Raw genomic sequence first — 21,806 nt, 5'->3', positions numbered from 1 at the left:
CCCCACACGAGGGGCTTGGACGATGTCCCCTTCAGACTGGGCTCCCAGGGCAGAGCCAGCTCATGCCACTCTCGCCAAACCCACACCCATCCCTGGACTCTTATCCCATTCCCGGGAGCCGCAGACTGGGACCCCCCTGCCCGTGACCCATCCCTTCCCCCGCCCCTCCCTCCCCCCCCCGCCCCAGCACGCAGTTTTGGTATTTCATACAGATGCAGTCAGAAGTAGCTATACATGAAATAAGCCTAACATAAAAATAGAGCTTTTTCCGTCCTTCTGTCCGGAAAGCAAACATCCTTCAATAAACATGCAAGGCAGCTGCCTAGTGAGACCCAGGGCTGGTGAGGGGGCCACAGAGGGCAGCCCTGGGCCTGCGGGAACACTAGCCACCCCCAGCCATGGCAGGAGGGAGGATGAGGGGGGCAATTTGGGTATAGAGGGTCCAGAAGGACTCAGGCCTCAGCCCAAACGTCCAGAGATGGGGTCCCAACTCCCCTTTTTAAACCCCACTCTCTGGGCCACAGGCTCTTAGGCCAAGAGCATCATTGCATTTAGTCAGTTTGAGGAGCAGTTTTTGAAAAATGGTCTCCAAAAGATAAAGTCTTGGGTCAGCAAGGCGCCAGCTTCACAGTCGGAGCCTCCATTCTCTGGCCCACACCCACCCCTGCCCCACCGGGGCCCAGCAGCCGCCTGCGGCTGGCCATCTCCAGGCCTGGCGTTCCCCGTCGGGTTATGTAGTTCCCCTGGAAGAAGTGGTGGGCAAGGAGCTCCGGGCCCAGCCGGTTCTGGGTGTGAGACTTTTCTAGTGCCTTGGGGCTGCAGAAGCCCACAGCATGCCCAGCCCCAGGAGGCCCTAATGGACCAGCAGGCCAAGAGTAAGCGTGGGCAGGACACCCAGCCAGAGGGAGGCAGCCAGGGCGCGGGCGCGGCCCAGCAGGTGTGAGGTCATGGCGCCATCCTCGCGCAGCAGCTGCCAGTGCTGAGCCTCGTGGAGGTAGGAGCCCTCCTGGGCCTCGCAGTAGTAGTGGCCGTACTGGAGGTCCGTGAGGTTCTCGATGAACAGGATGCAGTTGGGGCTCTGGTGGCCGGGCTCACAGCTCTGCTCCACGCTGTTCTCGTGGCGCCACGAGTAGGTGGCGTGGCGGGACTCCATGGGGCAGCTCAGGTAGTAGCGAGAGTTCTGGGCCAGGGAAACCTTCTGCAGTGGAGCTTGTTCTGGGGAGGGATGGGGAGATAGCCATGAGGAGGGGCTGACGGCTCCCAGGGCAGGCTGTGTCCTCCCCCACTGATAGGCCTCCAAGGCCAAGGCTTCTGAATGAACGCGGGGAAACCAGCGCCCAGTCTCCTCTTGACTCTCCCCTGCTGCCCTCACCCCACTCCTCTCACAACCACCCCACACCGACGGGGCTCCCTCCACAGGACTGTCCTGCCCATCTGTCTGGAGCCCCCAGGACCAGACCAGGCCTCCCTCAGACAGGGCAATCAGGGCACAGCGGTACCACCCTAATGGGATGGGGGCAGGGCCAGGTCATGTACCTGGCTTTGGGTTGGGGCACCTCTTGTGTGGCTCGGCCGGATTGATGGACTGCAGCACTGGCCTGGAGTTGGAAGGAAGAGAGAGGCTAAGCAGACAGGAGGCCACAGGCCTGGCCCCTTCCCTGTCCTCCTCCCCACCCAGCACCAGCAGCGGTGCCCACCCAGAGGAGGGTCTGGCCAGAAGGGCCGCCTCCTGTAGACCATCAACGCCCACTGCTGTGTTCGCTGTCTCCTAGCGACAAGGGATCCCAGCCAACATACTCTGACTTTGGGGAGCTGTAGATGGAGACGCAGCGGTCCTGGTTCCAGCCGCAGTAGGGGTCTCGGGCCATGAGGCAGCCATGGCAGCCCCCACTGTAGACCTCACACAGGTCCAGGGGCACCTGGCTCACCTCCCACTGGGAGTTCACATACAGTTTCCGCTGGAAAGAGAAAAGGACTGAGTCAGGTCAGGGCCCCCATCCCAACTGAGTTCTAAGCCCCTAAGCTTTGGTCCAGCTGCCTGGCAGACCCTGGGGCCCAGAGACCCAGCAAAGGACATGCAAATCACATGCAGAGGAGCTCTGTCCTCACCTGGCCATCCCTGGGCAGCCGCATAGGGCAGGGGTTGGTTGGGGAGGCTCACCCGGTCAGAGTCCAGTGACATGGCCTGGATAGTGGCTGGACGGTGAAAGGGCTGGATCTCCAAGATGCTGAAGACAAGGCTGTGTTCCCGTTCCCCCGACTCCACCACCTTGTGGATGGTGCCCTTGTCTGTAGGTGAGAGGCAGAGGGTCAGCAGGCGGGAGTCCCACCACAGAGCCAGGCAGCCTCCCTCTGGGCTGAGCTGACCAGGAAAGATGCCGGTGGGGAGGGCTGGGAAGTCATGGCTCAGGCAAGGGTCATAAGGACTGGGGTGGGATGGGGAGAGGACAGCATGACTGGGGAGGGTCTTAAGAGCCCAAAGGCATCGCAGGAAGCTTCCAAGCCTGGGCCAGGGAGGCTATCGCAGGAGGCCCTGGGCTCCCCAAGGCCGCAGGGGAAGCTGGAGCATGGAGAACAGAACCAGCAGTCTCACGTGCCCAAGCACTGCTAAGCCTCCAGCTACATACATTAGCACCACTTCGTTTAATCCTCCACACCCCTGGGAGGTGGGTATTATCATCCCCACTTCGAAGATAAGGACACGAGGCTCAGAAAGGCTAAGCAACTTGCTCAAGGTCACACAGCTGGTGACTGGAACCCAGAGGGGTCAGAACTCTACCCCTCAACTTCTTCTATAAACCCCTCTGCTTCCTGGACTCTTTGGGATTTGTTGTCTTTAAAATAAACTTTTTATTCTGAAATAATTTCAGATTTACAGAAAAGCTACAAAGATAGTACAAAGAGTTCCCGTATACCCTTCGTCTAGTTTCCCCTAATGTTTCTTCTTAGATAACTGTGATCTTTGTCACAGCTGAGCAGTTGTCACTGGTACATAATTATTAAATCGACTACAGACTTTACTGGGATTTCACAGGTTTTTCCACTAATGTCCTTCATCTGTTCCAGGATCCAATCCAAGATTCCACATTGCATGTAGTCTTAGGGGATTTTAAAATTTTTTATAAAATCTTAGATCTGAAAAGGACCTCAGGTCCAGCATAGGGGAACCCAAGGTCACACAATAGGCTGCCTGCCTCAGAGGCCAGTGCTCTCTCCATTCACACTTATCGGGGACTAATGGGCATCCTGACCCCTGGGTCCTCCCAATCCGACCTCACGGGCTGTCCCAGTTTCTAGAATAGCCTACCTCCCTTTTGCTCCCTCCCAATTTCCCAGGGTATCACTTGCCCCAAAAAAGCAGTCAGATGATCAGATGATTGCCTGCCTAGGACCTTTCCTCTGTGTGTCTGTGGCCCGCCTCTGCAGGCTCTGGGATGTGGCCCCTTGCCCCTCCGGCCCGACAAGCTCCCAGCCCAGTCACACTACCTTCATACACACACTGCCCTTCACCTCCTCCACACAGCGTGGTGACAGCCTCCCATCGCTTCTCCCAGCCGCGAGAGCCTCCCATTCTCTGCAGAGGGCTCAGAAAGGTCTATTTCATATCTAGCCCCAATCCTTCCTGCTGCAGACTCCAGAATAGTATCTCTCTGCAAAGGCCCTGCCATCTGGAAGTCCTTCGTCACATCTCACTAAATTCTTTGCATCCCACATCAAAAGTTTCCTCTCATCTGCATAATCCCAAAGACAGGGAGAGGGTCCAGTTTCCTCGCTCTGCGAGGCGGAGGCCCACAGGACACCCTGGACCAGGTCCTTCCTCCTGACTTCCACATCTTTTCCTACCATCTTCAGGAGTCAGACAGCTGGACCAAAGCTATACCCAGCTTTGCTCAGACTTACAACATTTCTGCCTCTGAATCCTGGCACCTTCTAGCCTATGATGCCTTTCCCTCTCCCTTCTGCCCCACCTCCTCCGGGAAGTTCTCACTGCCTGACTCTTCCACAGCCACACACATTAACTCCTGACAGCTCTTAGTCACTCAACTCTCCCAACCAGATGTTAACTACATTATTCTTTATACCCATTTTTACAAAGCAGACCAGGGGCGGAGTGGGGGGCGGGCAGGAGGAGTTGGTCCCGGGTAGCCCCTCACCTGTGGTTAGGTAAAGCACATGGAAGGTCTCCCCGTTGCTGGCGTGCATGCGGTGGACAACCACTTTCTGGTAGTGGTACTTAGAGTGGAACAGTGGTGTCTTCAGAGGCCCCATGGGCTCCACCCTCTGCACCACCTCAGGGTGACTGTCGGCCACCTGGAAGGTCTCTGTGGGTATCGGCTGCCGGTCTGGGAGGCACTGGGAAAGGAGAACAGGTCCAGATCAATGGGGTGGCTGGGCGATGGGATTGGGGCCTGCGCCATGGTGGGTGTCACCACTCACCTTGCCAGGCCGTGGGTTGGGAAGGTCTGAGTGATAGCCCTTGAGTGAGGAAGTGCGGAAGACCTTGTCAATGTCACCGAGGGAGTACACGCAGACAGCAGAGTAGTTCCTGGGGGACACACAGGCCACCTCAGTGGGAGGCCCAGGACCCACCCACCTCCACTCACCCAGGCGAGCCCAGCACCAGATGGGGTACAACTGCAGCCTTCCGACCAAGCTCCCTGGCCTTTGAGCTCCATGAGGGCAGGGATTATCCTGGGGGCCAAGGCCAGTGCCTGAGCATTACCAAAAACCATTGAAGGAAGGAGGGAGGGAGGATGGGAAGAGGGAGGGAGGGAAGTTCAACCTAATTTCTTTCTGTTGCAATGTAAAACCACATCTTGTCTTCTGTCACAGAATCACTGAGTTCAGAGGCCAACCCCAGGGCAGGAGAAATCCCAACACGTGCATCCTTGGAATGCTGATGCCCAAGGAGGCCAGACCTCCATCCCCCTCCCAGACTGCTGGGTCCATGCACACAGGAGCCCCAGAGCAGGGTCTTGGCTTCCCTACCCTGCCACCCGCCTCTCCCCACACACACCTGACACTTTTTGCCTGCCTCGTTTTCAATCAATGAGAGTGATTAAGAGGTGTGAATTGTCAGGCGCAGGCAGTGCCTGAGCGGGTGTGATAGCACCCGGCACCCAGCACCCCAGAGGCCGCAGCAGCCTTTTCCCAGGCACTGCTCTGCGTCCACAGCTGGCGGGCACACAGGCACAGGTGCAGCCACGAGCATGCATATGGCGCGTGCGCACACACCCATGTGTACAGACTCACAAGCACACCGGCACACACGTGTCCCTGAGCACTGTGTGTCCACCCACCCCAGGCCCAGCAACAGCCTTGTCCCTTGAGCCAGGGTCCCTGCTCTTACCACACCAGCCCTCCCTTGGGCAGGGCCCAAACCCTCTGATCCCCACTGGACACTTAACTAATGCCAGCCCCAGCACCAGGACAAGGGCCACTCACCAGGGGTTGGAGAAAACACCATAGACCCTAGTGTCCCTCCACTGGCCATTAGGGTCAGGGAGCAGGAAGACGTCCTGCAGCCTGTTGAAGTTCTTGTTGCTGGTGGCGTCACTGCACACCAGCATGGCTTTCAGGAAGGTGTTCCACTTGGAGACCGACAGTGAGCTCTCTCCACCCTGGTCCCCCTGGAACGGGGGAGGGGAGAGGAGGTCCCTCAGCACCTGCCTGGGCTGCCCCACACACCCGGGGCACCTGCTGCCGGGAATGCCAGCACCCAGGCTTCTGAGGAGGAAGGGAGGCCCTGAAAGGGGTCGGGACCTGCGAGGGGACGAGGCTGAGGTACCCCACCACTCAGGCCAGGTTCTTGGGCCAGGCTCCAGGAGGCAGGCCTGGCTGACCCAGGGCACAGGGCTCACAGCAGGGACCTGCAGGGTGCGGGTACCAGGTCCCCACAGACACACGTCTGCCCACTCTCACACATGCACGCTCACACACACGACACAGACCCGCACGACCCAGCACCTCCACACGGGGGAAACACACACACGTCAATGCACTCCCATTCACACGCACACTCTGCCCGCTCAGCACTTGCTCACCCTGCACAGCTGGGCCACTCGGGAGACGTTGAGAGGGGCCTCGGGATTCTTGTCAGGGTTGTCCTCTCGGAAGAAGTAGTAGATCTTGTCATCGTAGGCCTGGTCTTGGTGCACAATGGTGGCCTTGATGAACTGCGGGTCTACCGGGGACAGAAGTGAAAGGGTGTGAGGCGGGGAGCCTCTCAAAGGACCCACCCACACCCTGCCCACCCCCTGAGTCTGCACAAACAAACAAACCCGGGTCAAATCACACCTGGAATAAACTTCAGAAAAACAGATCTAACACCCCAAAGGGCCTGAGACTCTGCACTCCCACCCCACACCTGTTTTGCCCTCTCTTACAAAGATGTCATTGGCCCAGGAGCAATGACTTCAGGCCTAGGGACTGGGGGGAGAGCCCTAGGGGCCCCTATGTCACTTCTGACTAACTGGCAGAGCCCTAATGAGGAGGGAGTGGGTGTTGCCCCATGTGAGCTCAGCAGAGGGATACGCTATGGCACCCGGGGACTCCACACTGAGTCTGGGCTTTCCTCTGATTTGTTCCCAGAGGGTGTTGGGCCCATCCTGCCTCCACATCTTTCTCTCGGCTGTTCCCCTGCTCCCTGCCAGGCCAACCTCCTCAGCTCCATCTTCCCAGGGCTGTACCAAGCTCCCGCTTTCCCGACTGGCCTGTGGCCCTAGCGGCCCTAGGGGAGCCTCCCCATACACATGAGGATCCCATCTGCCGCCCTGAGCAGTCACACCGCCTCATTCAGCCCAGCCCAGCCCAGCCCAGCCCAGCCCAGCTGGAGCCTGACTCACTTTGCATGACAGTATCACTGGTGTACAGCTCAATCTCACCCTTGATACGGCGGAACCGAGGGATCTTCCCATTGTACTCCTGCTTCCGGATAGTGGAGTACACCTCAGAGCCTGGGTACAGTGAGAGGAGCACGGATAAGGGCACACAGGCCCTGGAAGTCCCTCCCCCGGACCTGGGTCGCCAGGCACAGAGCTGACCACCCTCCCCCTGCCCAGGGCAGCAGCCCTCTGGGAACCCTCCAGCGCCAGCCACAGCCCTACCATCAAACAGAACCAGGGAGTTCTCATCCGGGCTGAAGGGGGCATAGCCTCTCTTCTCACCAAGCAACTCTGCAGTGTCATTCACCTGGGGGAGACCAAGGGGGTCAGACTGCCACGTGATCCCACGGTCACTGCCTCCCATGGGTGCCAGCTGCCCAGCCAGGGTCCCCATCCTCCCAGGAACTCTGTACAAGGTGAGGCCAGCCTCAGAGTCCCCCCACCTCCTTCCCACCATGGGGAGCAGAAGCCCATCGGACAAGGGTGAGCTGACCAGGCACAGGGAGAGGGGCCTTCTCACCAGGGTCCAGCAGCTGGGGCGCCGGGCATTGGTGCCGCAGACCAGCAAGCCCTCACCCTGCTTCTCCAGGAGCGTGATGTAGTTCTTGCAGTCCTGCTCGGGAGAAGGGGAAGGAGAGAGGTTGGTTGGTGGGAGGCCCTGGCAGGCCTAGCACTGGGACCCTCGGTCTTGGGGAAGAAAGCATCAGAAGTCTGAACACAGGAGGCAGCCTCTAAGGAGGGCCCAGAGCGGGTGCAGCTGACGCCAGAGGAAGGGCCTCGGGGAAGGAGTGTCTCCTCCTCAGACTGGGAACCCTGGGGCAGGGCTACTTCTCTCCTCCTGGACTGGGGCTCCCAAGACAGGGCCAGGCCTCCTTCCTCAGACTCTCAGGAACCTTTCCAAGGGGCCCAGCCTCCCCTCTGCACTCCCTCTCCCCCACTCACCTGCTTGTCCCGGCAGGACCCCTTCGTGGAGACAATGTTCACCTGAGGGGAACAGGGGGAGCGTCAGTCCACTCTGCCAGGGGCAAGACGCCCCCGTAAGTGCTTTCCGTGCACCCTCAGGATAGGCTCATTTGACAGATGAGCAGCTAGGGCTCTGAGAGGAGGAGTGATTTACCCAACATCACACAGGCTGCTCAGCCTGATACCCGGAGCCAAAGCCCAGAGCTCATGAGCCAGCCCAGAGATCTCAGAAGACAGGGGCCATGGGGTTCTGGAGCCCAGCTTCCTGCTAGGCCTCCGCAGTCGGCGCTACCCGCCCAGCCAGGCGTGTTAGCTCTGCGCTTCTCTCCACACTGCCCCAACACCCACGCCAGTTGGGACCACCCTCAGGGAGCCTCCCCCAGGGACCATTTATGGGATATAATAGGGGGTTGACCAGCTCTGGAAGAAATGCCAGTTCCCCCGGATTCCCTGAGGCTCCTCTCCAAGGCCAGAGGGGAGATAAGAAGATGGGGAAGGGGGAAGAGAAAAGGGGGCAGGGAGAGGGGTCCAGGCTCACTGTGCGCATGGAGGCGTTCCTGCCCTTGGAGAAGTCGAAGACATAGACCTTGCTGCGTCCACCCACCCACACGGAGGAGCTGCCCGGCTCGTGGAAAAGCACCGTGTGCGGCTCGGCCAGGCCAAAGTCCACATGGTCCTGCCCTGCGTGGCCTAAGGAAGAAACAATTGGCAGAAATGTTGAGGCTGGACCCTGGGCTGGAAGATCCTGGCCCCACCCCCATGCATACCGGCATCCCCCGAACAACTAGTGCTTGGATTTGGCTGGGGCGGCGCCTGAACTCAAGAGCCGTGAGCGAGAGAAGACAGGGGTCCTCTGGCGGGGTCCAGCAACCAGATGTCCTCACCCCAAAGCCATGACCCCTACCCTACAATATGTGTGACCTCAGAGTGGGGGCAGAATTTAGGGACCCCTGGGGAGAACAGACCGCCCCCCCCACCCCCGCCACACACACACACTGCTGTTCCTAAGGGGCTGGGCTTGGGCAGGAGGGACCAGGGCTCCCAACTCTGCTCTGAGGCTCTCCGCTATCTAGGACAGAGCAAGCAGCCACTTCCACCCCCTGCCTCTAAGAACCCCACGTACAGTTCAGGTTCCCAGGGATCACTTTGCTCAGAACCCTATCCCCTCCTTCAGGAAGCCCTCTCTGACCCTTCCCAGCCCACTCCATCCCCTTAGTGAGCAGGTCAGTACAGATCAGAGCTGGAAAGGAATCTTAAGTCCACTCTCTCCCATTTTAAAGATGGAAAAACAAAGGTCCAGAGAGGGGCAGCCCAAGCTCACATGGTCAGTAGCAGGCCAGGAACCAGAGCTCCTGCCCCCAAGCTGGACTCTGCACCCTGGCCTGCCCTGGCCTGGTTTCACAGAGATCCCAGCTCACCCCGGGGGAAAAGATCAGCCCTCCCTCCCCAACAACTCTGGGACAGGGGGCCCTTCACAGAGCACAGCCTGGGCCTTTAGGCAGAAGGGCTGACCGGGACAATTTTTCCCAAAATAGAAACTGCCTGTAGCCACTGCCTCCGGAGAGATGTCTCATCTCCGGTGACACTGCTGAGGTTGTCCTGGTTGCAGGGCTAAATTACAGGAATGGGACAGCCTGTGGCTGTGCCCCCAGCAATCAGCCATCTTCCCACCTCGGACCAGCCTGGGTCCTCAGCCTGACCACTGTTTACTCAGCTGCAGCAAACTCAGGGGCAGCCAACTGAGCAGGGACATCCCAGCAGGACACCCTCCAAGCCCAGAGAGAATAGAACTGCCATGTCCTTGAGTTTGCCCCCAATTCCCCTTGGTGCCACTTGAACCATTCCTACTGATGCTCCATTCAGCAGGGATGAAGAGCACGACCTACCACGCGACCCCCACCTTCATTCCCTTTCCTTTCCTTAAGATACATCCCCGCATGGCCAAGTCATCCCCGGAAGCGGGCTATTCTTACCCTCCACTTCAGCTGTGGCCCAGCTCACTGTACAGACGCAGAAACGGAGGGCCTTCAGGGATACTCTAGCCCAAGGTCGCACTAGGAGGCAGGAGAGACTGGCTCATCCAGACTGAGTAATTGTTCTCAGGTGCATTCAGGGAGATGCCAGCACCACAGGCCACAGAGAAGTGCTGAGCTCACTGCCCTCGGGTTCACCTGGGTCTCCTCCGGTGCTTCACAAATAGCCTGACAGCTTAGGACGTCAGGCCTCCCAGGACCCCAGGGGCTGCGCAAGGTGGGAGCTGACAGCCCACTTCCTGCTGGGCGGTAGGGGTGTGGTGCTGGCCAAGGCTCGGGCAGGGCTGATACGCCTCAGGCCCCAGGCTCCCCCTCCCCACCAGCTGGGATAAAAGAGTGCTGGGGACAGACACGAGGCCTTCCTGACTCAGCTCCATGGCTCCAGCTCCCCTTTCACCCGCAGCCTGAGCAGCGGCCACTGTTCCCACAGCCTAGCCTGGAATCTAGACAGTCTGTAGCCCCAGCTCCCCACCTACTCCCCCAGACAGCCAGGCGGCTGGGAAAAGCTATATGTCTGTGTCTGAAGATGTTGGGCTGGGTGGGGCTTGAGATCTGAAGCCCTCCAGAGGCCACAGGGGAGGAGCCCCACGGCTCAGGTCATGCTGGCCACCTCCAAACAGTCACCTCGGCTCACATCAAGGCCACAACCCCAGGCCTCAGAAGAGGGGCCTGCACAGCCAATGCACAGCTCTAGTGGTGGAGAAAAGGGTACGTGAAGGGGCCCTGAGGGAGCCCTTGTCTGGGGTCACAGGGCCGTCAAAGTGAGGAGGAGATGCAGTCCTGCCCTGGGAAGTCTAGTCTGATGGGAGAGACCCAGCCTGGCCCCAGAGAGCAAGGCCCGAGGGGGAGGCCCGGCCCTACCCTGGAATCCAGTTGGAGAGGTGAAACTGTCAAACCAAAGCAAGCCTCCATACCACTCAAGCAAAACTGTGCTGGTACAGTCCCCAGAGCTGCTCACCAAGCATTGCTGAGAACACAAAGGGAGGGGGAGGGCTGCCTGCTGCTGCGTGCAGCGTCGGGGGCTTCCCAGCCAGGACAGTCCTGCACAGATCTGCAAGTATGAGCCCTGTTCCCCTCAAATCCTGGCTGTGGCTGCCAGGGTCAGGATATGGAGGGAGGAAGCGACTGCTCACCTCATTTTGCAGAAGAACAAACAGGAGCCCAGGAGCATTGCCTCCCTCAACCCCGAAGAACCCGCCCCTCCCGGCTCTGTGCCTGGTGATGTGCATGGGGGAGATGGCACCAGCTCGGCCCCAGGACGAGGCCTTGGCCCATTCTCTACCCCAGCCCCAGCCCGGCTCCCGTACTGCCCGAGGCCCTCAAAGGGCCTGATTGTGCCCGGGAAGTGTCTGAGCGGCAGCAGCTCAATGAATACATGAAAGGAAGCTTTGTTCAGGTCACAGGAGCCGGGGGCTGGGGGCTCAGGGGCAGGAGGGCTGCCTGGAAGTGAAGGCAGAACCAAGCCTTCACAGCCAGGATCTGTGGCCCCTTGGCACCAAGAGGGGAGGTGGTGGCATTCAAGGCTTCACCCACGCAGAGGCTGAGCAAGGCTGGGGGCTGCTCCTAAAGAGGCCCAGCCAAGGGAGCAAGGGCCGCATCCCTAAATGCGTCTTTTTGCTTCCTTAGGAATCCAAAAGGATGGGGAAGGCGCACCAAAGCTAGATGGGTCAGAGACAGGCAGGAAGAGAATTCCGGGCAGTGGAAACAGCCTGAGCAACAGTGGGGAAGCTGGGGAAGCTGACCGTACGGTGGGTACAGAAACCTAATGAGAGAAGAATCAGGAAGGCGGGCTGAAGCCCCGAGTGTGATGGGGGAAGGGAGCTGCAGCGGCCCAAGGATACACCAACCCGCTGCCTATCAGTCTGCGGAGCTGCCCTCTCCTATCTATGAGCAGGGCCAGGATCCAGAAAGCCTTCTCTCTTCCAGCATCACCCCCCAGGTCCCCCTGCCTGACCAGCCCCCCCTCTGCTTTCCATCCTGGATGTCTAAAAGGAGCACCGTCTGACACCGTGTCTCCCCCCTCACTCCCCGGCCTGACGCATTAGTGGCTGACTAAGTGGGAGCTAAAAGCTCCCAGAATAACCAGGGGTTCAGGCAGGGGAGGGGGCTAGGGACACATGGGGTGGGCATGGCCCCAGGGGCGGGCCAAGCACAAGCCTCCACCCCACCCCCATGTGATTCTGAGCCAATCCTGGCTCCTTCTGGACCAAGAAAGGGCCCAATCAGGCTGCCCCATACCCAGCCAGATTCCATGGCCCCCGAAGCCCCCACCTTCCTCACAGTGGCAGGACCAACAAGACCCAGCCCCAGCCCCGCCAGAAATGAGGGTCGAGAAGATGGCTGGGTGTGAGGGGCTGTCCTCCCCTATCACAGGCCCCCAGCCAGGCCATCCATGGGGATCTGATCCTGTTGGAACGAATCAGACCTTCCTCTCATGCCCCCCACCCTCCCAGCACAATCCCAGCAACCGACTGGCTGGGACAAGTGTGAACTTCTGTGGAGCGGGTTTTCCTAAAGCAGGTCTGCCTGGTGGAGCATCATTTCTCCTCATTCACTCTGGGTGCTGTCCCCGTCTGGTCCTCACCAGCCCCATATCCTCATTACTTGTGAAAGAGGGCTGCTCAGGGGGAGGGTGGAGTGGTGGCTAGGATCAGGGGCAGTGTCGTTACCTGTGAAGGGAGCAACAAGGGATGGACCCCACAGTCTGGCCTGGGCAGGGACAGCCTTCCAAGCTGACCCAGCGACCTGACGGGCCTTGAATCCTAACCTCAAGGAGCCCTTTGAGAGCAGGCAGTGAGGCGGGCTCTGAGAAGGGCAGGAATGCTGCGCCCAGCAGGGAGTGCCTGAGTCAGGCAGCCAGGGAGGCCCAAGCGTGGGGCAGGAGCCAGGCCTGCCTCGGACTGGAGGCCCAACCACATCAGGCAGGAGTCTCCTCCCACAGTCGTGCCCCACCTGAATCACCAGTCCCCCCTCACACCCTCACCAGAGGAAGAGGGAAGGCCCGTGAGGGGCCCAGGAATTAGCCTGCAGCCTCGCCACCCTCTGGAACCCCACAGGTCAAGGTGGAAGGGAAGGGAATAGTCACTAAGCTGAGGGGGGCACAGAGGCCAGAGAGCCCGTACCACTGGCCCAAGGCACAGAACAAGGGAGACAGGGGAGTTCCCTGATAGCCTGGTGGTTAGGATTCCAGGCTTTCACTGCCGTGGCCCGGGTTCAATCCCTGGTCAGGGAACTGAGATCCTGCAAGCCACACGGTGCAGCCAAAAAAAAAGAACAAGGGAGACAGAAGCAGAGCGAGGCAGCAGCTCAGGGTTTCTGGTGCCCGTCACCCGGCTCCAGACCAGGACCACAGCCGGAACTTCCTTGAGAGCCTCTTGATCTTCAAAAAGCTGTACATCACCTTCTCTCTGCTTCCCTGTGTCATCTCCTGCTCTCCACCCTATGCTCTCTTGCAGGCCAGGGGATAAGTCACTGACCTGATAACTGAAGGGAATCAACCAGCCACCAATCTTCCAGGTAAGACTCTGATCTCCAGGGGCCTTTAGCAATCAAAGCCTTAAACTCAAAGGAATGACTAACTGTGGAACTCTGCGTGTGTCAGATTGGTGGACGGAAACCTTTCACTGGAGGGGGAGGGGGGGGCAAAGGAACAAATGTTTCATTGACGTTGCCTCTCGCAGTATGGCCAGGCATGAGGGCACGAGCGGCCGCTCCTCATATCCAGAAGCCCAGTTTCCGGGGTGGCACGGGCCCGTGCTAAGGAAGGGCTGTGCTTGCTGTTGGGGTGCTGGCGACACTCAGCAGGGCAAGCCTCCAGACACAGCTGCCTGACGGGCAGAGCCGGTGTGCTGGGGCAGGCGGTGGGTCCTTGAGGCGGTACTTAGCTCATGCGGGTGTGGGAGGTGTGTCTCTCTTTATCAGCCATGGGACCAGTGAGCTGTGTGCTGGGCTGAGGGGGAGCGTCTTCCCGCCCACCAAGGTCAGCCGTGGGTGGGAGGGGAGCGCATCTCAGGTGTGGGCTCAGCCCTGGTTCTAAAAAGCTCTGTGCTCCCTCTCTCAGCCAAGTGGCTGGTTGGCTGTGACTGTGACCAAGAGCTGGGCCTTCCTGAGTTTAGCTTCCTCCTCTGTGGACTGGAGGGGCTAAGGTCTAGGTTTTACGACCCACCATGACTCTTGGAACAAAACAATCAGCGTTAAGTTCGGGGGCGTTTGGGGAAAGTGTGGGGTAGTGAGTACTGATAAGCCAGAGATGGCTTCCTAGAGATGGAGGCAGCAGAAGAAACCATATCCCCATCTGCTTCCAGCAACTAGCTCACCAAATCCCCCAACCACCCTGTAAAGAAGGCAGGACAGCATCTGCATGCCCATTTTATAGACAGGAAAACTAAGGGCCTTCCACGCCAGCAAGGGCTGTGTGCTCTCTGCACTGTGCCACTGTACTCAAAGGACCAGAAGGCTTGGCTGGTGGGGAGATCAGCTGGGGCAAAGGCTTGTGGGTAAGAAGCAGTGTGGAGAGAAAGCTGTGTGTGTCCTGGGGGCGGGGCCGAGCCGAAACAGACTCCGGGGGCTCAGGGAGGGAAGGCTGGCACAGAGGCCCAGCCAGAGCGGGGAGGAGGCTCCAAGCCCAGGGAAGGCAGGAAGCCACGTCAGGATTCTGCCCATTCTTTAGCTCAGCAGGTTCCAAAAGCCCTAGAGTGAGGCTGAAGTCAGCTGGTGGATCCTTCAAAGGAAAGGATGGGCAGAGGTGCAGGGCCTGCCCTTGGGCCCAGAGCCAGGGCAGGGGTCAGGGACAGGGCAGAGGAGGACTAAACCACCCCAAATAGAAGAACGCAGGCAGGACAGGAAGACTGCTGAGAAACAGAAGGTTCCTCACCTCAGCCTTAGCCTGGGCCGGTGGGGAAGGAGGGAGGGGTCAGAGAGCAAGGGCAGTCAGCCAACATAGGCAGTTAGGGAGAGCTAGCAGGGGCCGGGCTGCCAGGGCTGCATTTCATCAGAAATCAGAGATGCCAAAGGAGGAGGATGATACTGGCAATGATGATATCCCCACCCCCACCCCGACCTAACCGTTCCATAGCATATAGTATGTGCCGGGCACTTCTCTGAGTGTCAGGTGTATTAACTCATTCAATCATCACTGAACTCTTATAATGCCCATTGTGGCTTCTCTTATTATGCCCATTTTACAGATGAGGGCAGCTAGACACAGAGAAGTTGAGTAACTTGCCCAAGATCACACAGCTAAGTGGTGGTGTGGAGGCTGACACTCAGGCAGACTGACTCTGGAATCTGTGTTTATAACACTGTGTTCCATAGATGAGCCCTTGGAAGCTTCTAGGCCAGCTTCTCCCATACAAATGAGGAGACTGAGGCCCAGAGAGGGTGGAGCCTGGTCAGAGGCTGCTTGGCTGATGAATGCCCGAGCTTCATCCACGATGCCCTAAAGACAGTGTGTGTAAGTAAGCGTGGATGTGCAGGCCTGAGGTGGGGAGGGGACTAGGGATCTGGGGGTGTACTGCAGCACTGAGTACTGACCAGCGTACAAGTATCCCATGGTCTCTGCCCAGAATAGAAGTGCTGTGCAGTCTGGGACAGGCTATAGAGAAGGGAGGATGTGCTGAGACCCTTCCTTACTATCCGACCAGCCAGGTTCCCACCCAACCTGCACAGGCAAAAAACACTCGCTTCTACCCACCCTGGCTCCTCAGCTCAAGAACCCACCATGGGGTCTTCCCTGGTGGCGCAGTGGTTGGGAGTCCACCTGCCGATGCAGGGGACGCAGGTTCATACCCCGGTCCAGGAAGATCACACATGCCGCGGAGCGGCTGGGCCCGTGAGCCATGGCCGCTGAGCCTGCGTATCCAGAGCCTGTGTTTCGCAACGGGAGAGGAACCACCATGGGTCCCAACTGCCTGTCCCAGCAGGGCCCAACTCCTCTACCTGGCAGTCAAGGCCCACCCGTCTCTGCTCATCTCTGCCATGGCTGAGTCCCGCTTCCACCCTTTGGCTTGTGCTTTCCCTTCCCCTGACTGCCCTTTCCCCTTCTCTCTAGGCACGTGGTCTTACCTGTCCTTTAAGACCTAGCCTCAATTCCCCTGGCTTCACAAAGTGTTCCAGACTGCTCCAGCCCTCACAGCTCCGTCCTCCCTCTGACCTTGTGCTATACACCATCTGGCACACACTATCTTCTCTCAGATCACACTGTTTTGGTGGAATTTCACCTGGATTGTGGGATCCTGAAGGTGAAGGCCAGCCCTCCTCCTACTCCATGGTCCCTGGGCCAAGCCACGGCCAGGACTGGGCAAGAGGGGGCAGCTCAGAGCTCAAGGAGAAGCAGGACTGGGGTAGGTCAAACCCCAGTGTCAGACGCGGAGACACCTTAGAACAGGTTCCTGGGCCGCTGTTAGGGTGCCAAGCTTACCACAGTGACCTTCCTCCCTCGCTAGGCTGGCCTAGAGCCCTGGGCCCAGAAGACAAAGAACACGAGCAGCAATCTGTGCCCCGTTCTGCACCACCCCACGTCCCTGCCTCTCTCTCTCTAGCCTGGCTCTTCCCCATCCCCAGGAAGTCTTCCCCGGTGGCACCACCCCACAATGACCCTTCCTGCTCTCACTTCCTGTCACAGTCCTTGGCTGCGCAAAGTTCCTGACCTCCCCACGTGCCCTCTCTCGTCACAGGCCGCAGGCCCACCTCTCCAGGCACCGGCATGCCCCCCAAGGGCAAACCCAGGGCTTCTCCTCTTCCCTCCCCCAGAGGAGCGGAACACAGACCTAGGCACGGGGCAGGAACTGGCTGCCCTCCATCGTGAGGGCTGCCCCCAGGGGTGTGCTGGCTCAGAGCCCCAGCCCCTGACTGGAAGAAGGGGGTGCAGGAGGCTCGACAGCATCCACCTAATCCCAGACTGCTGTGACGGTTAAACCCAGATTAGCCCAGGCCGTGACACAGATCAACCTGCCCCCGAGACCTGAGGCCCAGCTGCCCTGAGGAAAAGACCAGAAGAGTGCATGGAGCTGGCCCAAATCTAAGGTCTTGAAGGGAGGACGGTCATGGCTGCTGGGGCTCCTGGGAGCAGACAGCACTGGGGCAGGGAGAGTCTGGGCTCAGCTGAACTGGCTGAGGAGGAAATGGGCACAGGGAGCCATAAGCCTGGGGACAGAGCATGAAGACAGACAGACAAGTGGAGGGAGGCCAAAAGCTAAGGCCAGGGCAGGCTCGGGCAGAAGACGTAGGCTGGTCCCAGCTCTGCCTGTCTCACTGGGTGATGCTGGGCCAGTCCCCATCATCTCAGAGCTCAGTTTCCCCATCTGTAGAATGTTGACCCAGCTGATCTCTGACATTTGTTTTCTGACATCAGGCTGTGTTAGCGTCATCCAACAAGGTTCCTTAGAGGAAGTGAGATAGAACTGGCAGAAAGGAGGAGGAGGGTGAGTTGGGTACATGGAGGGATGACCGGCAGGGCAATGGCCTTGAGGCAGGAAAGCATGGGAAGCTGGGGAATGGTGAGGGAAGAACTGTAGGAGATCAGGTGGGCTGTGTGCTCCAGCTGGAATGCCAGCACAGTGACCCAGAGGGATGCAAGGGCCTGGAGAAGGCCAGGGCACAGTCCTGAAGACACAGCAGGGCCCAGGCCAAGGTGGGGGGTAGGGGTGGAACAAGAGGCTTGGAGGCTGACTAGACCATAGCGGGAAAGAAAGAGATGGACCAAACGGTCCCTCACTGCCTGGGCTGGCTAGGGAAGGGAGAAGTCCATGTTCTCTGATGGGGGTACCAAACAAGGGGCCACAGTCCCTGCTCTAGGAGGACCCCTTCCTCCCCCCTACCTCTCACCCCCGCCCCCACAAAAGAGGAAGCTTCCAGGGCAGCCAGGCCTTGCCAAAAAAGGAAACCAAGAAAAGGGGAAGTTTTCTGGCCCGAGAGCTATCAACCAGAGCACGGGAAGTGTGGTCAGTCTCTTGTGACATAGCTAGACAGCGCTGCAGTGGCTGAAATGGGACTAGGGGTAGAGGGTAGGACATCAGGTGAGGGCTGAGCTGTCAACTCCAGGGCCACCCACTCCTACCACTGCCCCCTGTAGGCTGTTGCGCCCCACCCCCTAGGCTGATCCTCAGCTTCCCACCTGCACATTAGGGGCCCTGGCCTGGCCCTCCTCCAAGAAGAGTGTCCAGCTCTCCCTGCTTCTCCCAAGTGCCCAGCCTGGGTAGTGATCCACCCCTGCTGAGGTGAAGGTTCCTGGAAGGGGAAGCTAGGCAGAGGAAGGTCATCTGCCCCTCCCACACCTGCAGGGCCCGGCTGATGCTGGGGGAGCTCCTCACCCCATGGAGAGTCTCTGCTGAGGACTGGGCCTCCTCACCTGGAGAACTCCTGTGGTCAGGAGTCAGGCGGAAAGCCCTGGTGTCCCTGGACCCAGCCCCAGATTTCCATCAGGGAGCTGTGACACTGGGGAAGTCTTCCCTGCCTGCCATGGTCCTTCCTTCCTACTGCTGGGCTGGCTGTGGAAGGTCAGGTGGCATAGCTCAGATATCCCTTCCTGCATGAAACCCTCCTGGAGCCCCCAGGCCCAGGCTGACTCAATGTCTCCCTCTTGGGGACCCCCACACAGCTCCTTTCCTCTCCTTGGTCCTAGTTGCAAGTTCTGGGGTCTGAAATCCTGTCACACCAGGGTACTTCCTCCTGTCCCACCCCTCCCCAAGCTGGCTCCTATTCCTCTTGCCATCCTGACTTATCACCTCTTCCAGGAAGCCTTCTCTGACTGTGCAGACTGGGTTAGGTACCTCCTCGACCCCCACAGCTGCCTCTGTTACAGGCCCTGACACATTTCATTGTAACTGTAGGTTGACCTGCCTGTCTGTCTCCCCATCCACATGGAGAAGCCTATAGACACATCTAGTTTCTCATCCCTGGTCCCCAAGCCCAGGACCAGCACAAGGTTGGCCCCAGTAAATGATAAATGTCAAAAATGCTGAATTACTATGCCCACCCTTGAGGTCACAATCCAAATGAGCCACTTCCTCCAGCTGATCATCAGCCTTCGCTTACGAGAGAAAAAGAAAGGAAAGAACACGAAACTAAAGGATTTCCCTGACTTCCCAGATTTCAATTTCTCCTCACTGCTAGGGTTTGAACAGACCACTGCAGCCTCCATCTACCCCAGAGAGGCAAGGGATTAGTGCTCTGATAAGTGTAAGCTCCTCCCTATACCTGCTTTGGAAATTTGAGGAAACTGAGGCTCAGGAAAAGGCAAGCACTCGCCCAGAGTCGCAAGGAAAATCAGCAGAGCTGGGTCCAGAACGAGGCTTCCAACTTCCCATCTCTTTCCTCCACACCGTGGTCATCTTGGGCCTGTGCCAGCATCTACCTCACCCCAGCCTGCTTGTAGAATCTTCACTATTCAGGACAGAGGGGTCACAGAGTTTGGCAGGAAACTCCTGGTGACATCACCAAGCATCTCTCCCATCTCTCCCAGCTTAGAAAACCCCCCCTCCTCCTGGGAATTGCTCCCCCACCCCGCCACCCTGTTCAGCAGGGGGAGTTCACCTTGAAGGTGATGAATACATCTAAGCTCTCAAGGGAGCAAGGATTTCCACTGGAAATGGTGATGCTTGGAGAGCCCCAGCTGTGACCTCATCCCCTAGAGGAGGTAACAACAACGCCCTGCCCTGCGGAGTGGCCCCATAATGGCTCCCCCAGCAGCCACCAAGTCAACAATAACATCCTGTTGTTTAACTGGACAAGGGTGAGGCCAGAACCAGCTGGATACGTGGAGACTGGGCTCTGTTTCTTGCTGTGGACAAGCTGGCTCACCTCTGACCTTGGAGGTCAGGGCCTTCCTGGGCTTCTCCATCTCCTCCAACCAGGGATGGAATGGGAGAGGGGTATACAGCTTACACAAGCGTGCCAACCTCCTGCCCTTACCTTCAAACCACCCCCTCCAGTCCCTGCTGCAGGGAGGTCAGGCCCACAAAGTCACATCCTTGACTGACCCATGTGACAGCGACAGCCCTTGGGGGACAACCTCCAGAGCCCTGGCAAGCTCTGAGGGTCAGAAACAGGTACAGAGCTCAAGGGTACCTGGCAGGTCAGTACTAGCACATCCCTCTCTCTGTCCAGAGCTGTTCTGGGCCAGGCCTTCATCAGGCTAGAGAGGCATCAACCGCCCTGAGAAGGGCAGGCTGGGACCCTCCCAGAGCTCCCTTATCTAATCTTTCCCTAGAACTTATAGGTCCAAGCAGCAGAAAATAAATTATGGAGAAGATCCCTCCATACCCATTCCAGTCCCCACACCTGTCCTGTCTTATAACTAAAAGCCCACCATTACCCTTGATCTAGTCATTCCTGGAGGCCACCGTCCGCATCCCCTCAACCCACTGGTATATAGGGAACTAGGCCTACAGCAAGGGTCCTCCTCTCACCCTACTCCTTCGTTTGCCCCGCCCAAGCCCATTCCCATCCGACTACCATGTGTCACTCCACAGGAACTAGGAGGCAGCTGTCAGCTAGGCATACCATTACCAGCTGGTGGTCCCGGGGGACAGGTGGATGGCAGGGTCTGTCTGGGCAGTGGGGTGCCTGGCACTGGTGAAGAAGACCACAGACGGCCCTTGGACAAGATAGGTGAGGGGCTGGCAGACCCCAGTGGGGGTCAATAGTGTATTACCAAGCAGAAGGCATGGCCAGTGTGGCTACAATAGTGAACTGTGTGCAGGGGAGAGAGCACTTTGGAAAGTGGGTAAGAGGACAGAAAGCAGTTTTAAATAGCCTCAGGGTGGGGACTAAGTGCCCGAGATGGGGAGGCAGTATTAGGTGCTACGAGGTGGGTGTGCATTAAGTATGTGTGTGGAAGGGTGACTTGGGAAGATGGGGGATGTGGACAAGCAGAGCCAAATGCAAAGGTTTGGCGCAGAGGGAGATTCCAGAACACTCAGATGTGGCCATTCATCTGCTTCAGCATGTACAAATGCCGTGCTGTCCAAGACAGCTAAGAGGACTGAAGCAAGGCAAAGATGCTGGGAAGGCAGAGGAAGCTCAGACTGGAGCTAATATGACTGAGGGGTGTGTAAGTGTCCACCATGAGTAGATAGATGGCCAGAGGTCCAGATGTCCTGCTCCACTTCCACCAGGAATGCCTCTCTGGCTGGGTAGCAGAGCTGGCCCCCAGAGTACCCTCTTTATGGCCAAAAAATTGCCTAAATCTTTCTCCACTTCCTAACCCAGAACAAGCACTGGTCCTGTGCCAGATCAGAGCCCCCTGACTGCACTGTGAGCTCACACAATACAGAGTGACCTTGGGCAAGTCCCATCCCCTCCACTGCAGCCGCAGTTCAGGCCACTCGCTTTTTGAGCGGTTTTTTTTTTTTTCTTCTTCTTCTCTCTCTGCTAAGAATACCTGCCCCAGATAATGCTCAGGCTCTGGCAATCCCTGCAAACCGCCTCAGGCATCAAAGGGCTCCCGGAGGGGCCAGATCCCCCCACCCCCCACTGCAAGGCCACCACCACCACAGGGGGGCCCAGCGCCGCCAAATTTGGGGACAGAGCCCAGTCAGCCTGGAGGTGGGGAAGCATATGTGTGCATTGCAGGGGAGGCGAGCTCAGCCCCTCGCGGCAGAAAAACCTCAAAACCCATCCAGCCAGCTTTCTGACCCATCGTACAGTGTGGTCTAAACTGAGGCGCCCCTGGGGGAGACTCCGGTCCCCCAAGTTCACATAACCACCGGGGCCTAAAAGCTGCAGCCCTTCCCCAGATCCTCTGCCTGGGGGTCCCAATGGCCGCGCCCCACCCAACGGGCACTGCCCCCCACGCTGGCGCCGATTCCTGGTGACAACTGCCACGTGCGGACAAGGAGGGAGCGGCCGGTCCCGGCACTGCAGAGGCAGCGCCCCGGTGCCTGAAGCCTCCGCACCGCACCACGTCCCGGCTCACCACTGGGTGCCC

The 21,806-nt window shown here is 58.6% G+C and overlaps 1 protein-coding gene across 1 annotated transcript in view; it reads right to left on the bottom strand.

Moving 5' to 3' along the window:
• Positions 1-185: 185 nt before the first annotated feature.
• The window catches only part of SEMA7A (semaphorin 7A (JohnMiltonHagen blood group)), a 22,462-nt gene continuing 841 nt past the window's right edge, over positions 186-21,806 (bottom strand). The window contains exons 2-14 of the mRNA XM_024761714.1: positions 8,386-8,537; positions 7,827-7,868; positions 7,405-7,497; positions 7,107-7,191; positions 6,846-6,956; positions 6,045-6,184; positions 5,446-5,630; positions 4,438-4,546; positions 4,155-4,353; positions 2,162-2,289; positions 1,798-1,958; positions 1,537-1,598; positions 186-1,215 (exon numbers count right to left, since the gene is read on the bottom strand). Coding sequence (XP_024617482.1) covers positions 854-1,215; positions 1,537-1,598; positions 1,798-1,958; positions 2,162-2,289; positions 4,155-4,353; positions 4,438-4,546; positions 5,446-5,630; positions 6,045-6,184; positions 6,846-6,956; positions 7,107-7,191; positions 7,405-7,497; positions 7,827-7,868; positions 8,386-8,537 — 1,829 coding nt within the window. The 3' untranslated portion in view covers positions 186-853. The remainder of the gene's footprint in view (positions 1,216-1,536; positions 1,599-1,797; positions 1,959-2,161; positions 2,290-4,154; positions 4,354-4,437; positions 4,547-5,445; positions 5,631-6,044; positions 6,185-6,845; positions 6,957-7,106; positions 7,192-7,404; positions 7,498-7,826; positions 7,869-8,385; positions 8,538-21,806) is intronic.

The sequence above is a fragment of the Neophocaena asiaeorientalis genome, unplaced genomic scaffold (assembly GCF_003031525.2).
Source record: "Neophocaena asiaeorientalis asiaeorientalis breed wild unplaced genomic scaffold, Neophocaena_asiaeorientalis_V1.1 scaffold54, whole genome shotgun sequence".
Classification (NCBI taxonomy): Eukaryota; Metazoa; Chordata; class Mammalia; order Artiodactyla; family Phocoenidae; genus Neophocaena; species Neophocaena asiaeorientalis.
Note: the sequence above shows the minus strand (reverse complement) of the source record. Positions and strands in the feature narration are given on the sequence as shown.